General features: G+C 38.0%; 1 protein-coding gene across 5 annotated transcripts in view; it reads right to left on the bottom strand.

Moving 5' to 3' along the window:
* The window catches only part of Dock7 (dedicator of cytokinesis 7), a 192,184-nt gene that overhangs the window by 29,137 nt on the left and 145,425 nt on the right, over nucleotides 1-17,622 (bottom strand). For all 5 annotated transcript variants that reach the window (XM_085686298.2, XM_085686294.2, XM_085686295.2 and 2 more), the window contains 6 exons: nucleotides 12,543-12,725; nucleotides 12,308-12,443; nucleotides 6,478-6,574; nucleotides 4,993-5,089; nucleotides 2,579-2,713; nucleotides 1,643-1,795 (listed from right to left, as the gene is read on the bottom strand). In XM_085686298.2, the coding sequence (XP_085542424.1) occupies nucleotides 1,643-1,795; nucleotides 2,579-2,713; nucleotides 4,993-5,089; nucleotides 6,478-6,574; nucleotides 12,308-12,443; nucleotides 12,543-12,725 (801 nt within the window). The remainder of the gene's footprint in view (nucleotides 1-1,642; nucleotides 1,796-2,578; nucleotides 2,714-4,992; nucleotides 5,090-6,477; nucleotides 6,575-12,307; nucleotides 12,444-12,542; nucleotides 12,726-17,622) is intronic.

Below are 17,622 nucleotides of genomic sequence, written 5' to 3'. Positions count from 1 at the left end.
TGAAGAAAATAGTTCAAGACAGGAAAGTAGAAATGGAGTCCATAAAGAAAACCTAAATTAAGGCAAAATTAGAAATGAAAAATTCAGGAACTTGAACAGGAAACTGAGAACATAATACAAGTATATATGCTCTACCACTAAATTATGTTCTGACCACCATATCTATAGTCTAAAAGGGACAAGAAATATTTAACTCTAGCTTACTTCACTAGGTCCATGCTATCATAGTTTTTAGTGAACTGCATTCTTATGTAGTGATATTTTTAAGAGTTTACATTTTATCTTCTTTTTTTTATAGTATAAACTCATTGCTGCTCCATTATTCCCTACTATGAAACCACTCTTATAACTAGCTGTCAAATCCAAGTCTGACAGTTTTCTACTTCGCACTTGTGGTATCTACGGTACTGGTTACCGTCTCCCTGGAATCTCTGGCTTTACCGTCAGTGGCCTTGCACTCTCAGGTTTCCCAGTCTTTGTGTAGAGCTAGGGACTGTGTAGGGCTCTGCACAGTACAGGAAGTCAAGTGCTCCTATACTAAGCAACGTTCCCTGCTCATCTTATTCTTTTTCGACTTTTTTCTGTCTTCTTTGTCTGCTATCTATTTTAAATCAAAATTGTGATGTCTAGTGTTAATTTTTAACTCAATAAACTCTAGAATCGCACAGGAGATGAGCCTCCAGGCACATCTGTGAGGGTGGTCTTGATTAATCTTAGCTTTTAAGAATGTTTGCTAGGGTTCTCTTGATTACACTGATGTGGGAAAACTTGTTTTTAATTGTAGGTTAATCTATTCTCAGAGCAAAGGACCCTGAACTACATAAACATAAACAGAGAAAGAACAGAGCAGTGGCCTGCATTTATCCCTGTCTGAAGGACAGACTAGCTGCTCTACGTCCTGGATGCCTTGGCTTCCCAGCCACGACGAACTGCTCCTTGAACTATGAGTGGATACAAACCCAGTCTCCCTTCAGCTGCTTCTGTCAGGGCTTTTATTAGACAACAGGAAAAGAAACTAAAACACCAATGTTCCCTGTTTTGTCAAAAATTTCTTCCCATGTGATAAGTACTAAAGAACAGCCTTTCCTTGGATGAACATACATGCTTGTTAGCACTCAACTCAGTTCATACTCCTCTGTAGAGCTCTAGACCATTCTATTTTACTCAACAATTCCATCTGGATAGCGCACAGACAACCTGAAGTCAGTATGGCCAATGTACCTTGTTTTCTCATTGACTTCCTCAAACCAAAAATCTAGAGGCCAGAATAAACCATATCCAGTCCCTGCTGCCCTCTAAACTGCCTACGTTTCTTTCCTAAAGATGCTGCTCTTGTCAACAGCCTTGCCATTCTACTCTAAGTCATTGTAGTTAAATTTTAGGAACTTTAAAAACGAAATGCAATCTGTAAAGTTACTAGAATCTTTTCTTCTGGGTGATGAGAACCTGGCACCTAATAAAAATGTGGCAATGTGAGTTGTATTGCCAAGCACACACCATACACATGCATGTACATATACATACACACACATTTATAAGACATCCACACGATGGGAAACAAAGACATTCTAAGTTCTTAATACCTGTCTATTAAAGCTGCATTTCATTACGAACCCAGACAATTTTCATGGCAGACACTTACATTCCCAATCTCAAAGTTCTGCCTCATGAGCAGGTAAAGAGAGGCACTAGCATGGGACCGTATGGTACTGATGCTGCTGCTGCAGTGTCGGAGAAGCCGGAGGCACAAATCAGCACACTGCTCTGTCTCTTCCTCAAACAGGAGCTCAGGAAACTGGAAGGTTTTAATACAGAGATGTATTAATATAGCCTGACTTGGGAGTCTGGTCGGTTGGCTGAGAAATTAAAAAGAATGGTTAAGAGACTCTTTTAATTAAGGTCAACAGTGCACACCACAGTCAGACAGCTTGGGCTAAAATACTGAGGAGGTCACTTGTTAGGCAGCAGTGTGACCCTGGGAAGGTTTCCTTTCTCCATGAAGTAGGCGTAATAATATTATCTGGATTGTTGTGAGGCCTCAGTGCGGTACCGTGAACACAGCATGAACATATAAGAGCTCAACATAAATAAATAAATACAAATGCACATTTTGGGGAGAGGGGAAAACAGCAAATAAACCTCTGAGGCATCAGAACACGGAGCCACCTTTAGACAGCAGAGGGTGTGAAAAATGCATTAACTTCTTAATGAACGAGATGAAAAGGAAGATACATGGGTGGGTAAAGCTTAGTGAAAGGGTGCTTGCATCACATGTGTGAGGACCCTGGCTCAATTTTCAAAACCACAACACCCAGATTTCAGGCTCTTCTCAAAACAAGATCTTAAGATTTTTAAAATTGTAAGACAAGAAACTGATTATCGATAATTCAGATCAATTCAAGTTCTGAAGACAGAAGCAGAGACAGAGGATCACGGTAAACACATTAAGTTTTTAAAAACACATTAAGTATTTAAAATTAATTTATAATATATTGACCAGTGAGCATGGCAAATGACCTTAGGCAGTGTTAAAGAAGGAAGTAAAGTCACATAAGACCACAGGTACAAGATCACCCACCTTGGAGACCAGGGCTCTCTGCGTGGCAAAGCAGTGCTGCAGATACACTGCGCTTTGGTTGCAGGCCATGCTCTGCAGCAGCACTTTCAGCACCCCACCCAGAATGCTCTCCTTGGATTCTGTTACAGAAACAGTCTGCAATGTAAACACAAAGACATTAAGCAGGCATGCACCTATAATGTGGGTAGGTAAGTAAAATATGTATAAAAATTCAAACATTTACAAGAAAGGGAAATGGTAAAAGCCAGGAGGACTTCAAGAGATGCTGAGCAGTATTTGGATGGAAGAAAAAAAAGGAGTAAAAGGGCCACAGAGACTTTTAAGTTGGGTGCTGGAGCGGGGATTACAGACATAATGACAAGAAAACATAAAGTATGTTCTAGGAAAATTTATAAGTAAACTGGGACATCTGACTTGAGGTACATGCATTAGATGAGCTAAAAAACTAGAGTAAGTGCCCAAGGCAGATGACATGGGTTTCATATAAAAAATCATTTCCTTTCTTTCTTCCTTTTAAGATCTAGAAGCCTGGTTTTTGTCTGAGTCTAGGAATTAAGCTCAAAAGAAACGTGAACTAAAGAGAAGTTGTGTTTCTACATTTAGAAACACAAGTCTCTTCTATGCAGTGAAAGGCAGTGTAGTGAGGAGTGAAGCCTGAGCAAGCACCCTGCACAATCTATCTTGGAAATACTATTTCTTATCATACTATTTTTTCTAGTAGTTTACATACACCTAGTCCAACTAACAGAGCACCAAAATAAAAAGTGTGGTGATACTTTGTTTGTGCTTTAATAGTAAAGCTTGCCTGACAATCAGAGTACGGAGCTAGCCACTAGTTAGCCACAGAGGCCAGGCAGGGGTGGAACACACTTTTATTTCTAGCACTATGGAGGTGGATACAGGAAGGGATTTGACTTGGCAGAGAGGAGACAGGAGCTCACGCCATTAGGATATCCCATTTGGTCTGAGGATTTTGTAGAGGGAAGAACTAGTGGTTGGATGCTCTGCTTCTCTGATCTTCCAGCTTTCAACCCCAATATATCTTACTCCAGGTTTTTATTATTAAGACCAATTATATTTACGCTACATCTGGCCATATGTGGCTAACATCTGGCATCCAATGTGGTGCAATTAAAATTCACGCAACAAAAAGTCTTTTAAAATCTAAAGAATTTCCCATTTTGGTCATTAAGCAATCAAGAAATACAGACTTTAAAAAGCCATTTATTATTAATTTGTGCATATTGTGTGCCTGCTTGTACAGTGGAGGTATATGTGTACAAAGGTCAGAAAAGGGTGCTGAGTGTCTTCTACCACTCCCTGACTATTCTCTCTCAACCCTGGGCTTATATTCCTGGCTAGGCTGAAAGTCAGCAAGCCTCAGTGATCCTCTTGTCTTCACGTCCTTGGAACTGAGGTTACGGGTATGTGCTAGACATAGGGTTGTCATGTGGTGCTGGGAATTTGGTCTGCAGTCTTCGTGACTGCACATCAGGTGCTCTTACCACTGAATTGTCTCTCCAGCCCCAAGAAATACTGAAATATTTATGTTTTAAAATTTTCAGTCAGGGTAAGTCAGTGAAACATAAGAAATATAATCTCATGGAAATGAAAAGAACAGGCTATGAAGAAAATACAGACCATTATGAAGTAGTAGCCATTATAAGAGCACTGAATTAAGAATACGACAAAGTGATGGTACAGGAAGAGAAGGGAAGAAACCGGTGACACATTTACTGAAACAGCTGGGGCAGCCTGGTAATGGTCACATCTGGTTCTTCTACTTACTTCCTGTGCGACCATGGGACACTGCTTAACCATCTCTGTGGCTAACTACTGCTATCTACAAGATGGGGACAATGGTAATTTTCATTGTCTGTTTCTTATAAAAACCAGTAAGTTAAACCTTATGAAGTGCTTACTTAGTACATTGCTCAAAAAACTCCATCAATGGTGCCTGTTACTGACAGGGTAATAAGGTCTAGAAAGCTACGGATAAGGCAGTTTGCATTTATGTAAAATTACCAAGTAGAGTAATTACACATAAAAAACCCTAAAATACTGCTTAATATATAGAAGACACAGACTAAACCTAGCATAGCTCTGGGTTGCATGTTAAATATATTCCAGTGGGACACCCCAATATAAATACAGAGTGGTTACTGGAAACACAAGAGCAAGCCAAAGACTTTTTCTTTTTTGTCCAAAAGCAAGGGACAAAGAGATGTGGATTTTACAAGCACCTTCAAATAAACATTTACAAACTGTGGAAAGAAATAAAATTTACAACTAGAGAATCACTGACTACTCAGAACTACCTATAACTATTAATGCCCAAGCATCATTATAAGGGTCACACTGACTCTAATTCCGCCTGCCGAGTCTCTGCTTACACCCCCCTTGCCTGTCCTTACCTGAACGATGATCTCTAATGTGTCTAAGATGATGAGATTCGCTTCAGTAGCCAGGTTTCCATCAATCAGTGCTTCATGCTCTATCTCTGCTCTTGACCTAATACAAAATATTGTAAGAAATTTTACTTATCTTTCAAAAAGCCAGAAGTAAAAAATGACTTAGAGATTCATTAAAACAAAAACCTTGAAAGCATTAACTTTGCTTGAACAAAAACATAAAAAAGGAAGAAAAGGCAGTAATTCATGCATTAAAATGCTTTGTTTCCCTACATCTTGTTGACTGTATAGTAACATATACCTCTCTCCCTCTTTTTCTGACTCTCTCTGTCTCTCCTCCCTACCACAGACAGGTTCTCACTGTGTAGCCCTACTGGCCTGGAACACTTATGTAGACCAGGCTGGTCGTGAATTCAGAGATTCACCTGCCTCTGCCTCCCTGGTGCCACTATGTCCAGCAATATATACATATATACATCTGTCCCCAACAACACAGTGCCACTAAGGGCATATGCATTTGTTTTGCAAAAAACATTTTTTTTTTTACAGTCATTGGTATAGACACTAGGTGGGTGCTAATATATACTACTGTGGTACGTAAAGCAACATTCAAAAATATTTATCTTCAATTCCAAACATTTTCAATGTATTTGGTAAATAAAAGCACTCGATTTTTCTAAGATTTTATCTATTTTCTGCTTAGCTATTCACACAAATATTCTCAAAAGGTAATTTAACTCTTTTTTAACTTTTAGTTTTTCAGGTCAGGGCATCTCTTTGTAGCATTGGCTGTCTTGGAACTCACTTTGTAGACCAGACTGGCCTCAAACTCACAGAGATCCACCTGCCTCTGCTTCCTGAGGGCTGGGATTAAAGGTGTGCACTACCACCAGTGATTTAACTCTTAAACAAGACAGGCTGGAATTATATATTAGAAACAAAACATGAGGCAATAATGTTAATAAACCTGATTATAATCATTACACAACTGTATATAAATCAAAACTCACACTGTATAGCGTAAATAAACTTCTTGCCAATTATAACTCTTTAGAGAGGGAAAGAAAAACAATTTGATGCTGAAATCAGTTGCCAAGTAACTTTTCCACAAAAAATGAGTTGGGTAAAATAGTTTTGCTGTATTTACTTAAAAGTGAGTTTTTAAATATGCAATGTATTTTACTATAACATATAAAATTATTTTCTCAAATAGTTTTAAAACTAAAACTTAAATATTTATCTTCTAAGATATAAATGACTAGCAGAAATAAACAGCTACCATGACTGACTTCCTTTTCGCAGTTAGAACATGGCTAGCCCATCAGAACAGATTAGAAATAAACAGCTACCATGACTGACTTCCTTTTCGCAGTCAGAACATGGCCAGCCCATCAGAACAGATTAGAAATAAACAGCTACCATGACTGACTTCCTTTTCGCAGTTAGAACATGGCCAGCCCATCAGAACAGATTAGAAGGTCACATTACTTATCGAGCTTCTCCGTGTTCTGGCGCCAGTGAGTCCTGTCCTTTCTCCACCGCAGGTTTTCTTGGCTCCCAAAGGCACTTCCAGATGGGCTCCTCTCTGTGAAAGCAAAGTCAAAATGGTATTTCAGGTGGAACACATGTACATATATTTGAAAACATACAAAAATTAGTATATATCTTTAACTTTATAAAATCATTTCTTTCAGTACAAGTGGAAGAAATGAACAGTGGTATTTTCAGTTAAAAGCTTTCACAATAATTAAGGAGAAACTATTTCCTATACAGGTTGTTTCTTGGTAAAAACCCAATCTCTTAAGTAAGCAAAGAAAGGACCTAACATGAGCTCTATTATAAGGCTAAAAGAAACGGCCCAGTTTCCTTGAGGGTACTGAGTTGTGTTGAGTCATTCTACTCTCTTGCTCTCCCTGTGTGCATAGGTAGTCAGAATGGTCTCATCACACAGGATCCTGATTAAAGACTCATACAATGGCTCCTGAAACTTTTATCTGATTGGTCGCTCATAAACTTGCACTGGGTAAGCACTCACTCACCACCTCTTCAGAAAACCTTTCCCCATCCTCCAAGATATCTCTGCCTAAGTACTTGCTTTGCCTGTGCTCATAACACTGACTGTTAATTTTTAATGAGACAGGGTCTCACTCTAGCCAGGCTGGCCTGAAATACACTATACAGTCAAAGCTGGTCATGAATTTAATATAATCCTCCTGCCTCAGCCTCCCAAGAGCTGGAACAGATGTGAACTACCATACAGGACTCCATAGCATTTACTCATACAAGAACACGTTTTTGACAAAAGTGATGTTTATTTTGTTCTGCATTTCATAATAAAGTATCTGGAATACAGTGAGTGTACAATAAGTTTGTATCCGCAACAAAACATAATAAAGCCTGGGAAGATAGACTTATGATTACAGTGTTTGCAGTGCAAGCAAGGAAACAGGAATTCAGATTCCCAGAACCCACACACATGCAAGGCAGATGTGGTAGTTTGTTTGTAATTTCAATTTTGGAAGTCAGAGACAGGGAACCCTTGAAGCAAGTTGGCTAACAAGATGGTCATACTGGAGCACTTTGGGTTAATGAAAAGACCTTCCCTTAAAGAATAAGGAGGGATGACTGAGGGAATTGTCACATCAGCCTTAGGGTCCACACAGGACATGTATGCATGCACACACACAACCTATACAGAAGCACATATATACAAACATGTATATATACACTACACAGATATGAAAAGATTAAAAAAAATCTGTAACAAGAAGATTAAATTTTTTTAAGAAAAAGACTGTGTGTGTGTGTGTGTGTGTGTGTGTGTGTGTGTGTGTACATGTATGAGAGAAGGGAGGGAGAACACTCCACAGAAACCAGAAGAGGGTATTAGATTTTCTGGAGGTGAAGTTTCAGGTGGTGAGGTGGCACAAGAAGCTGTGAGTTGCCTGACATTAAGTGCTGGGAAGCAAACTTGTATCCTCTATAAGAACAGTTTACAGTTACTTCTTGGTTCTAAAGGAATGGGGTGGGGGACCTCTTCCCCGAGGACTTTAGGTCTGAAGGCATGGGTAGTCTTTTAATAGGCACCATACATTTATCCTGCATGGAAAAAGCACTGAAACTGGTGGGTAAATATACAAGCATGTGATGGACTCAGATTTCAAGCTTTCAACTAGGAAATGAAGATACCCACATTTGAAAATAATAAGATCGAGGACTGTTTGAGAGGATGGAAGAACAATGAAAGTAGAATTAATAGTTCACATAGAAATTTTAGAAATTCTAAGAATCAGGGATCATTTCATACAATGACAGACAAGTCTCTATACTTTCCTATTGATTTTCTTTCCTACCTTTCTTAGCTTTTTAATTTGGAGGGTTTTTTTTATAGATTTATTATTATTAATCATGTGTCTGTATGTGTGTATCTGTGTACTCAAGGGCAAGAACTCACTGAGGTTCTCAGATGATTGATCTCCTGGGAACTGAAATTACAGGTCGTTGTTAGCCATGTGACACGGGTGCCAAGAACTGAATTCGGATCCTCTACAAAGTGTAGGAGCACTTAACCACTGAATCACCTTTCCCTTATTTTGAAATGTATTTTGATCATATTTACTACCCCCAACTTCCTAGCCACCCCACTTCATATTCTTTCTGTTCTTTTTAACCCACTGAATTCAATTTGTGTTACTCAAATACTCTTGGATGTAGAGCCTACCTTGGGGCATGGTCAATGTACTGGATCCTTAAAAAAAACTAGTTCTCCCACTCCTGATATCTATCAATGCTAAAAGCTCTATGTTAAGGTAGGACTTTGCTATGGAACAATCCTTTTGTACACTGTGAATATTTGTTGCTCTCATTGGTTTAATAGAGGACTAATTGCCCAATAGCTGGGCAGGAAGCCAACAAAAGGAGAGCACAGGGATGAAGAAGTAAAGTCTCCAGAGACCACAGAGAAAACAGGAGATGAACGTGCCACGTTGAAAAAGCTACCAGCACGTGGTAGAGCCTAGGTAAGGAATGTGGGTCAAAATGTGAGCTACTTAGTAACAAACCTAAACTATCTGCCAAGGATTTATAATTAATAGTAAGTCTCCATGTTGATTTTTGGGGAGCTAGAGGTCCTGAAGAAAAATCCCACCTACAAATGGCACCCAATGCCTAGCACCTACATCCACATAGGCCTGAGAAAACTTAAAAGAAGGCTTGAAAACAAGAGCCAAACACAGTTTCCTAGTCCTGCAGTCTCTCATGCCGGATGTGATACACAGATACATCTTTCAGTCATTGCATGCGGGTTTGACTCACCAGTATGAGTGTCACCAACACACTATAAGCTAAGCTGCCTGTCGGGTTTAAGGTTTTGCAAATGCAGACAGAAAAGGTTACAGATATGCAGTAAAGACAGATCCAGATGGGTAAAACTTCTAAATGGGATACAGTGCATTTGACTCAGTGGTTAAGAGCACTGACTGCTCTTCTGGAGGTCCCAAGTTCAATTCCCAGCAACCACATAGTGGCTCACAGCCATCTGTAATGAGATCTGGTGCCCTCTTCTGGCCCTCAAGCATACAGACAGACAGAACACTGTATACATAATAAATAAATAAATCTTTAAATAAAATAAAATAAAATAGAAATGATGAGATATATAAAAGGGGAGATTACTGAATCTACTTGAAATCAAGAAGCAACTATTAATCTCAAAATATCTTATACTGGTATGGATTTTGGTTTATTGATAAAAAATTAAAAGTTATTTCTGATATACTATATGTACATTTCTACTCTTGTTTGGGGCATGCAATTCATTTAAAAATGTAATGTATAATTAAGAAATACAGGTTAATAGTTAGTCATTGTTAGTCATCTATAATAATCAAACTTATAGTCATATAAGGTATAGATGGTCTTCAAAAACTTCAAAAACATAGAGTATTTAAGATGTTTCATGACAGTGAGACAAGTCTGCTCTAGGCAGAACCAATTTACTTCAAAAGAAGAGGATGGGCACTGAAGGATCTCTGTGTGGAACTTGCTTTCTTTATGGCAAAAGCTAGTCATTTGGGCAAGAAATTGTACTTGCTTCAATTGTACTTGCTGATGGTATGCTGTCCAAACTGGACCAGCAGGAAGCAAAAGAAAGCAACTGCAAAACTGCCAAGATAAGATACAACAGACCTTCAAAATCCCCTTTTCTCAGACTTCAGATGTATTAGGCCTGTAGGACAAAGCTGGATGCCCCAACTCTGCAGAGGAACTTTGGGTGACTGTCTAGGGAGCCAGATGTCTCTATTCTTAGGTAATATTACATCCTTCTTGGGTCTTTGAGAGTTAAAGACTAAATAGCTAAACGTACAGTTTTCCTTAGTTATGATAAAAAGTAAATTAGTTCTAAAACTTTAGATTCACAAAGATAAGATAAAGTATTTTCTCTAAATTTTTCAAGTACAAATGGACTGGATACTGTAACTGTAATTCTTACTTAATAACTTTATATTATATATAATTTTACTATGCTACAGTTTAAACCTTCCTTTTTAATTAGACAAAAGGGGGAAAATGCTGTGGAACAATCTTTTGTATACTGTGGTTATTTATTGTTCTCATTGGTTTAATAAAAGGCTAAATGGCCAAGAACTAGGCAGTTGGCGATTAGGTGGGACTTGCAGACAAGAGGAGAGTGTGGGGATAAAGAAGGGCGGTGTCCCCATCCCCAGTGGAAGCAAGAGATGAATATGCTGTGATGAAAAAAGGTACTGCCACATGGTAGAGCCTAGATAGGAAATATAGATTAATTCAAATTGTTTAAGAGTTAGTTAGCAACAAGTCTAAGCTATCAGCCAAGCATTTATAGTTAATAGTAAGTCTCCATGTCGATTATTGGGGATCCAGCAGTCCTGAAGAAAAACCCAGCCTACAGGACTTCTTACACCATCCTAGGAATGTCTGGCTTGAACTCTATTATTTCCTTCCCAGGCTGATTGTGTCCTACTCACCATTAAATTTTAAACACATACAGTATATAAAATCTACCTATATAAATGATTTCTGAAAGTGAAATGTCAGAAAATTCTAATTGTGCTGGTGTTGGTGGTGAAACACCTTTAATCCCTGCACTCAGGAGTCAGAGGTAGGTAGATCTCTGAGTGTGAGGACAGTCTGGCCTACAGAGAGAGTTTTAGGACAGCCAGGACTATACAGAGAAATCCTGTCTTTAGCGCCCCCCCCAAAAAAGTAAAGAGCAAAATTCTAATTAACAATTAAAAAATTATAGTTCATAAGCCAGATGTGATGGCACACACCTGTAATCTCAATACTCAAAAGTGAGACGGGGGATCACCAACAGTTTAAGGTCAGACTGTTCTACATAGCCAGGTCCAGTCACTTAGGTATAGACCATCAGACAAGACCCTATCTCAAAATAAATGATTATATAAAGGAAAAAATAAAATTCATTTATAGATTCATATTTAACTCAATAAATACATACTAGACATTTAGTACGTCTTCTTTACAGATGACTAAGCCATTTCTGACACTACAAAACATATCAATATTAGTATTTATGTCATTTTAGCATTTACAAATGTTTGCACATATATTATCATCACAAAGATGATAAAAGCAGGTAGTTACCCTACCTTCTAAATACGGAAAACAATTACAAAGAGGTGAGGAAAAGGAAGTTGGGAGATTAAGTATCATGGCTATGGTGATACGGTTAGAGGAAGCCAACCTAGGAATAGAAACAGACATTAACATGGAACAAACTATTTTTTTCTACTTCACATGTGAGTCTGTGGGCAACATTTTTAAACTAATATACACAACATATTAAATTACACTACAAAACGAAACATTTAACAATAAAGGGGCATGTTACATAGAATGACCTCTGTCATCCCTGTGGGTGATGACGTACTGTTGTTACCCACTGTAAGAAGTGTGCTACTTCTTACACAATGACAATGGAGGAAGCTATGCGTGTCTACACAGAGGATACACATAAACGTCTGTCCTTTGTGTTCAATTCTGTCCTAAATCTAAACTAAAGTGTCTATTTTAAAAAGGAGTGGGAAGGAATGCCACACATAAGGACAGTAGGCAAAACTGAGACCATCCAAAGCTAACTAGGACACACTTATCTTTTTTATTAGTTTCAAATAGCATCTTCAGAGAAGCAATTATTATGTTGACTCAGTTATGTTCAAAGTGTTTCTAGAAAGTCACTGTGGACTTGCAGCAGCAATGACTACAGAACACAATCCTTGGAACTGACACATCCCTCATCAAGAGAAGCTGTACCTACCGAGCTGCCCTCGGCTCCGCCGCACCATTTCCTGCCTGGCACCGATGCTTCCCAGAATGGCTTCTTCAAGCTTGGCTCTCATATCTTTTGATTTCTTAAAGGTCAAACTATTCATCCTTTCAAACACCTTTTTCCCCTAAAATTTAACAGCAGAAGAGGCATTGAGAACACTTCTTTCTTCCTTTCCACATTATTTTACTTCCTTGTAAGTTTCAATGGTCTAATAGCTACTTACTTTGTACTCAAAACAAGATACACATAGATAAAGCAGATCCAGCAGCCGGTTCAGCTGTAGGACGGAGAGGTCTGTAAACCACTTCTGTAGAACAGTTTCATCTGCGTTCTTGAGAACCCACAGCAGGCAGATCAAAAGGCTGCGGCTTGATTCTGCTGAGAAGGTGGTATGTTGCCTGCCGCTCTGGAAACAGAAGAGAAGCATAAGTCCCGCTGACCAGTGATCATTTCACTCTTGTTGACACACACCTATAACTCCAGGACTTGGGGCACTCGGATAGAAGGGCCCCAAGTTTGAGAAAGTTTGAACTACCTAACAAGCTTCAGACATATGATATCATATGAACAAATAAATACTACTAGAAAATAGAATTTTCTTAAAAAATAAACTAAAGAAACCATTTGATTTAGATAACACATGGGAAAGCCAGCCATATAGAATCCTAAAGTCTGAAGTTTAATGAATGGCAGTAGACCCTGGCTTTATTGTGGTAGAACTGCCAGCAGAGAACAGAACAAGTTAAGAAAAAGCATAAAGATAAAATAAAGTTTCTACTATTAACACCCAAAGAACATATCATAGGATGTCAGAGATGGTAAAAACAAAGGAGCAAAGCAATTAACTCAGAAAAGTTGTAGGAAGGATAAAAACTAATAATATTTATAAGGTTTAGAGGAACACTGTCTGTTGAAAATAGTCACTGACATAAAGGGAGAATGTCCCCCACAGTCTCAGGCATGTAACCACTTGAGGAAGTTGAGGTGGCGCAGTCTTGCTGGAGGAAATACATCATGGGGCAGGCTTTGAGAGTAAAAGTCTTGAGCCATTTCCAGTTTGCTTTCTCTGCTTTGCACTCATGGTTGAGATGTGAGCTCTCAGTTTCCCATTTCTGCTTTTGTGCTTCTGCTGCTTTCATGGACTCCTACCCTCTGGAGGTTTATGTTAAAATAAACTCTCTCGTCTTTAAATTGCCTCTGGTCATACGTTTTATCACATCAACAGAAAAGTAACTAATATACAGATAGTAGAAAATGCTATTTTTATTTATGGCATGAAAGGGTGAAAGGTATTTTCAAAGTGTGATCTATATCAGGACACAGCAATGAACTGTACATGAAAACCAAAGCATCTGAGCGTATTTACAGCACCAGTGACTAAGGATCCTGCCTGTTTCAGCCACTGCACTAAGCCCTTCACACATACTATTTTAGTCCTCCCAAAATGTTACAAAGCAAGTTGTCTCATCTCAATTTGGCAAATAAGAACAGAGAACAATAATGATGCTGATAAAAGTAAAATCTGCAATGTGTTAAGCACTGTGCTAATAAATTTACTGCACTTTCACATCTGTCTTATGAGATGATATTAACTATTAGTTTTCTTAAAAGGTGAGAATTTAGTTCTGGTTAACCAGACCCCAAAGCCTGTGCTCCTTACCCAAGTAATTACTCAAAAATTTACTAAAAAACAAAATGGAAAAACCCCAAAGAGATTAGTGTGAGGAGCGATCTGTGAAAGATGGACATCCTGACCGCCATGGACATGACTGTACTCGTCTCCACAATCTTCCTTCTGTTCTGGCTAAAAATGATGGTAGCAACTAATACAAATACTTACTCAGTCCTAGGCAGTTCACTGAACACTACATGCACACTAAGTCATTTATCTCTTGCCAGGTCTCAAAAAGACAAATAGTATTACTCATCCCTTTTTACAGCAAGAAACAGTCATCACAAGTATTCTGTAGTCACAATGGGGCTTGATCCACATTCAGTAAATGTGGTTCCAGAAAACAAGCTCTTATCCTCGCTGCCTCTGAAGTAGACAATCAGCGAGGATCATATGGGAAGTGGGGACAAGGGGACAAATTTATTCTTCCAGTTAGTAACACACGTTTAGAAAGTCAAGGCGATGAAGACAGTGTGATTTTGGTATATATGGGAGGACAAACAGTTGAATAGAATAGAAAGCATGAAAAGTATCCTGTGAATTCTGAAAATGTGATCTATGACAGCATGCAGTATGGTTTGGTGATGAGACAATGGACTATTTATTTAATAACTGGTATTGGGACAAATTATTCCTCTACAGGGTAAAAGAGTGGATTCCTATCTTGTATCATTCCATAAAAAAATTAATTTCAGATAAAGAATTTAAATGGGAAAGGCAACATTTAAAACCATTAGGAAAAAAATGCCTAGAAGAACATTATAGTTAATGCTAACAAAAGGCACAAGCCACCAATAATATATTAACAACTTTAATTTTGAATTGTTAACTACTTCGTTATCAGAATAAAGAAACAAAAGACTGATAGACCAACAAGGAGAAAAGATCTAAATCTCAACTGCTGGGGAAAAGCAGCATAAACAGACAAACCCAGTAAAGTACAGAATATTTAAACAGAAGCCAAGGCAAATACATGGCACTGTAACTAAAAGAGCAGTCTTCAGATCTGAGTCTGTTTACAAAAGTGGACTATATAATAGACCTAAAAGTAGTTGTGGGAAATACAACATCCTGACTGAAATCCAGATGCACATTCTCTGACCATAAGACCAAGTCATGAGCAGAAAGAAAAGAGCAACTGGAAATTTACAGCTAGAAACTTAAAAGCTGCTCTTTTGAAATAGTCAAAAATCACTAAAGACCACAATGATCTTCACAGAAGTTTTGAGCCAAATAATGAAAATGCAATGTATAAACAGCAACAGTTAACTAAAGCAAGTACAAAGAGAAACTAACAGCCTCATAGCCATAATAAGAAATATATCTAATGTTAAAAAAATTAAAAAATCCCCAACATCCACTCCTTCTACAGTGCAGGCACAGAAGGAAGACACCTTCTTCAAGATTTCAGGGAGGAAGGTGGTGTGGGAAGTCCTTCTGTATATGTGTTGCTTTTCTTGGTTAATGAATAAAGAAACTGTCTTGGCCTGTGATGGGGCAAAGGAGAAGAACTAGGCGGGGAAAACTAAACTGAATGCTGGGAGAAAAAAGGCAAAAGGAGAAGCTTATGTAGCCTTGTAAGAGACAGAAGGGAACCTTGCCAGTAAGCCACAGCCATGTGGAGATACAGATTAATAGAAATGGGTTAAATAAAGGTGTAAGAGTTAGCCAATGAGAAGCTAGAGCTAATGGGCCAAGCAGTGATTTAACTAATACAGTTTCTGTGTGATTATTTCGGGCACAAACAAGGGTCCTGCTACTGAAGGACACTTAAAAGAAAATCCCACAGCTGGAAAAGAGGCCAGAAACATGCATATATAGTATAAGAGGCCATGTCCAAGTGGGCAGGTACTTAAAGGCTACTAGAAGTAGGAATTCCTACAGCATGCTACAACAGGAAGGGATCTAATCTCAAAAAAAAAAAACCAAAAACAAAAAAAAACTCTTAAAAGAAGAGAACCAAAGAACCAAACTCTCTGGTCCGAGTCAACTGCTAGCCTAGCTTTGATCTCAAACCCCAAAAGAACACTCTGAAAGAGCGGTATAGGCAGAATTACTTAAGAGCATAAATATGTAAGCCCTAAATAAAACATAAGCAAAATAAATAATCATTATACAGTTATAGAAGTCTGAACTAAAATCAGGATTTCAAGCTTGTCTTAATAATTAACTTAAATAAGTCATTAGTGGTGGCCCATGTCTTTAATCTCTGTGCTCAAGAGGCAGAGGGAGGCAGCAATCTATGAGTTCAAGGTCAGCCTGGTCTACACAACAAGTTCCACAGCTACACAGTGAGATCCTGTGTCAAACAGCATCAAACAAACAAACAAAAAAAAAAAACAACACAGCAAAAAATTACAAAGTTAAACAATTTTCTCATCTTAATTACTAAAGAAAAATTATGAAAGTTTATAAATGTTTCATTAAAAAGGGTTTTTTATAAGTGATTAATGGTCACAGTCAATTCTAAAAAAAATGAGGGAGATATATAGAGATGAAAACTTTGCATTGGTATGGATCTTAGTCTACTTATACAAATTTAAGGTTGATTTTGTTACACTAGAGATATGCATTTATACTCGTTTAAGGTATTGTGTTTGTGCAGCTCATTTAAAAATGTAATGTATAGTTAAGAAATACAGAGTAATAGTCATTTATAATAGTCAAACTTGTTTGTAGTCATGATAGTCAGGCTTTCTAGATATACAGAAATATATTTCAGGTGGATAGGTAGTCTTCAAACCTTTCAAAAATCTACAGAACATGGCATTTAAAAGGTTTTAAGAACTTAGACTTTTCTTAATAATGAGACTTATCTACTTCTGGCAACACCAAGTAATTCAGAGAGGTTGATGGTCATCTAAGAGGCTCCTTATGGAGTTTGCTAGCCATTTGGGCAAGAAACTGTGCTTGCCTGGACTGCTTTATGGCATGCTATATGAACTGGACATGCAGGACCCACAGAAAAGTGATTGCTGAACTTTCCAAAAGATGTGATGATCCTTCAGGGTTCCTACTTCACAGAAGAAACTGCCAGACATTCTGCATGACACAGAAGAAAGCAACTGACAAACTTTGTCATTACGAGGCAGAACAGATCTTCAAATTTCCTGCTTCACTGAAAAGTTTGCCAGATATTATGTATGGGCCTTGTAGGCTGAAGATGAATGTCCCTAAGTTAGAGAAGAACTTTGGGTTACTGTCCAGAAAGATTTACCTGTCAATTCTAGAGTTTTGGAAGTTGCTTACAATGCATCTCCTGTTTACTTAGGTAATATTATATCCTTTTTGGGTCTTTGAAAAGTTGAAGACAGATAGTTATAGTTTTCATTAGTTATGATAAAAGATAAATTAATATAAGTATTGCAACTGTAATTCTTGCCTGATAACTGTTTTGTATATGTAATTTTACTACGTTAAAGTTAAAACCTTCCTTTTTAATTAGACAGAAAAAAGGGAGATGATATAGGATGTACTTCTGTATATGTGTTGCTTTTATTGGCTGATGAATAAAGCTGTTTCAGCCAATGGCTTAGCAGAGTAAAGCTAGGTGGGAAATCCAAACAGAGATATGGAGACAAGAGGCGAGTCAATGAGATACCATGTAGCTGCTGAAGGAGAAAGATGCCAG

The sequence above is a fragment of the Myodes glareolus genome, chromosome 3, assembly GCF_982192425.1.
Source record: "Myodes glareolus chromosome 3, mMyoGla1.1, whole genome shotgun sequence".
In the NCBI taxonomy this organism is placed as follows: Eukaryota; Metazoa; Chordata; class Mammalia; order Rodentia; family Cricetidae; genus Myodes; species Myodes glareolus.
Note: the sequence above shows the minus strand (reverse complement) of the source record. Positions and strands in the feature narration are given on the sequence as shown.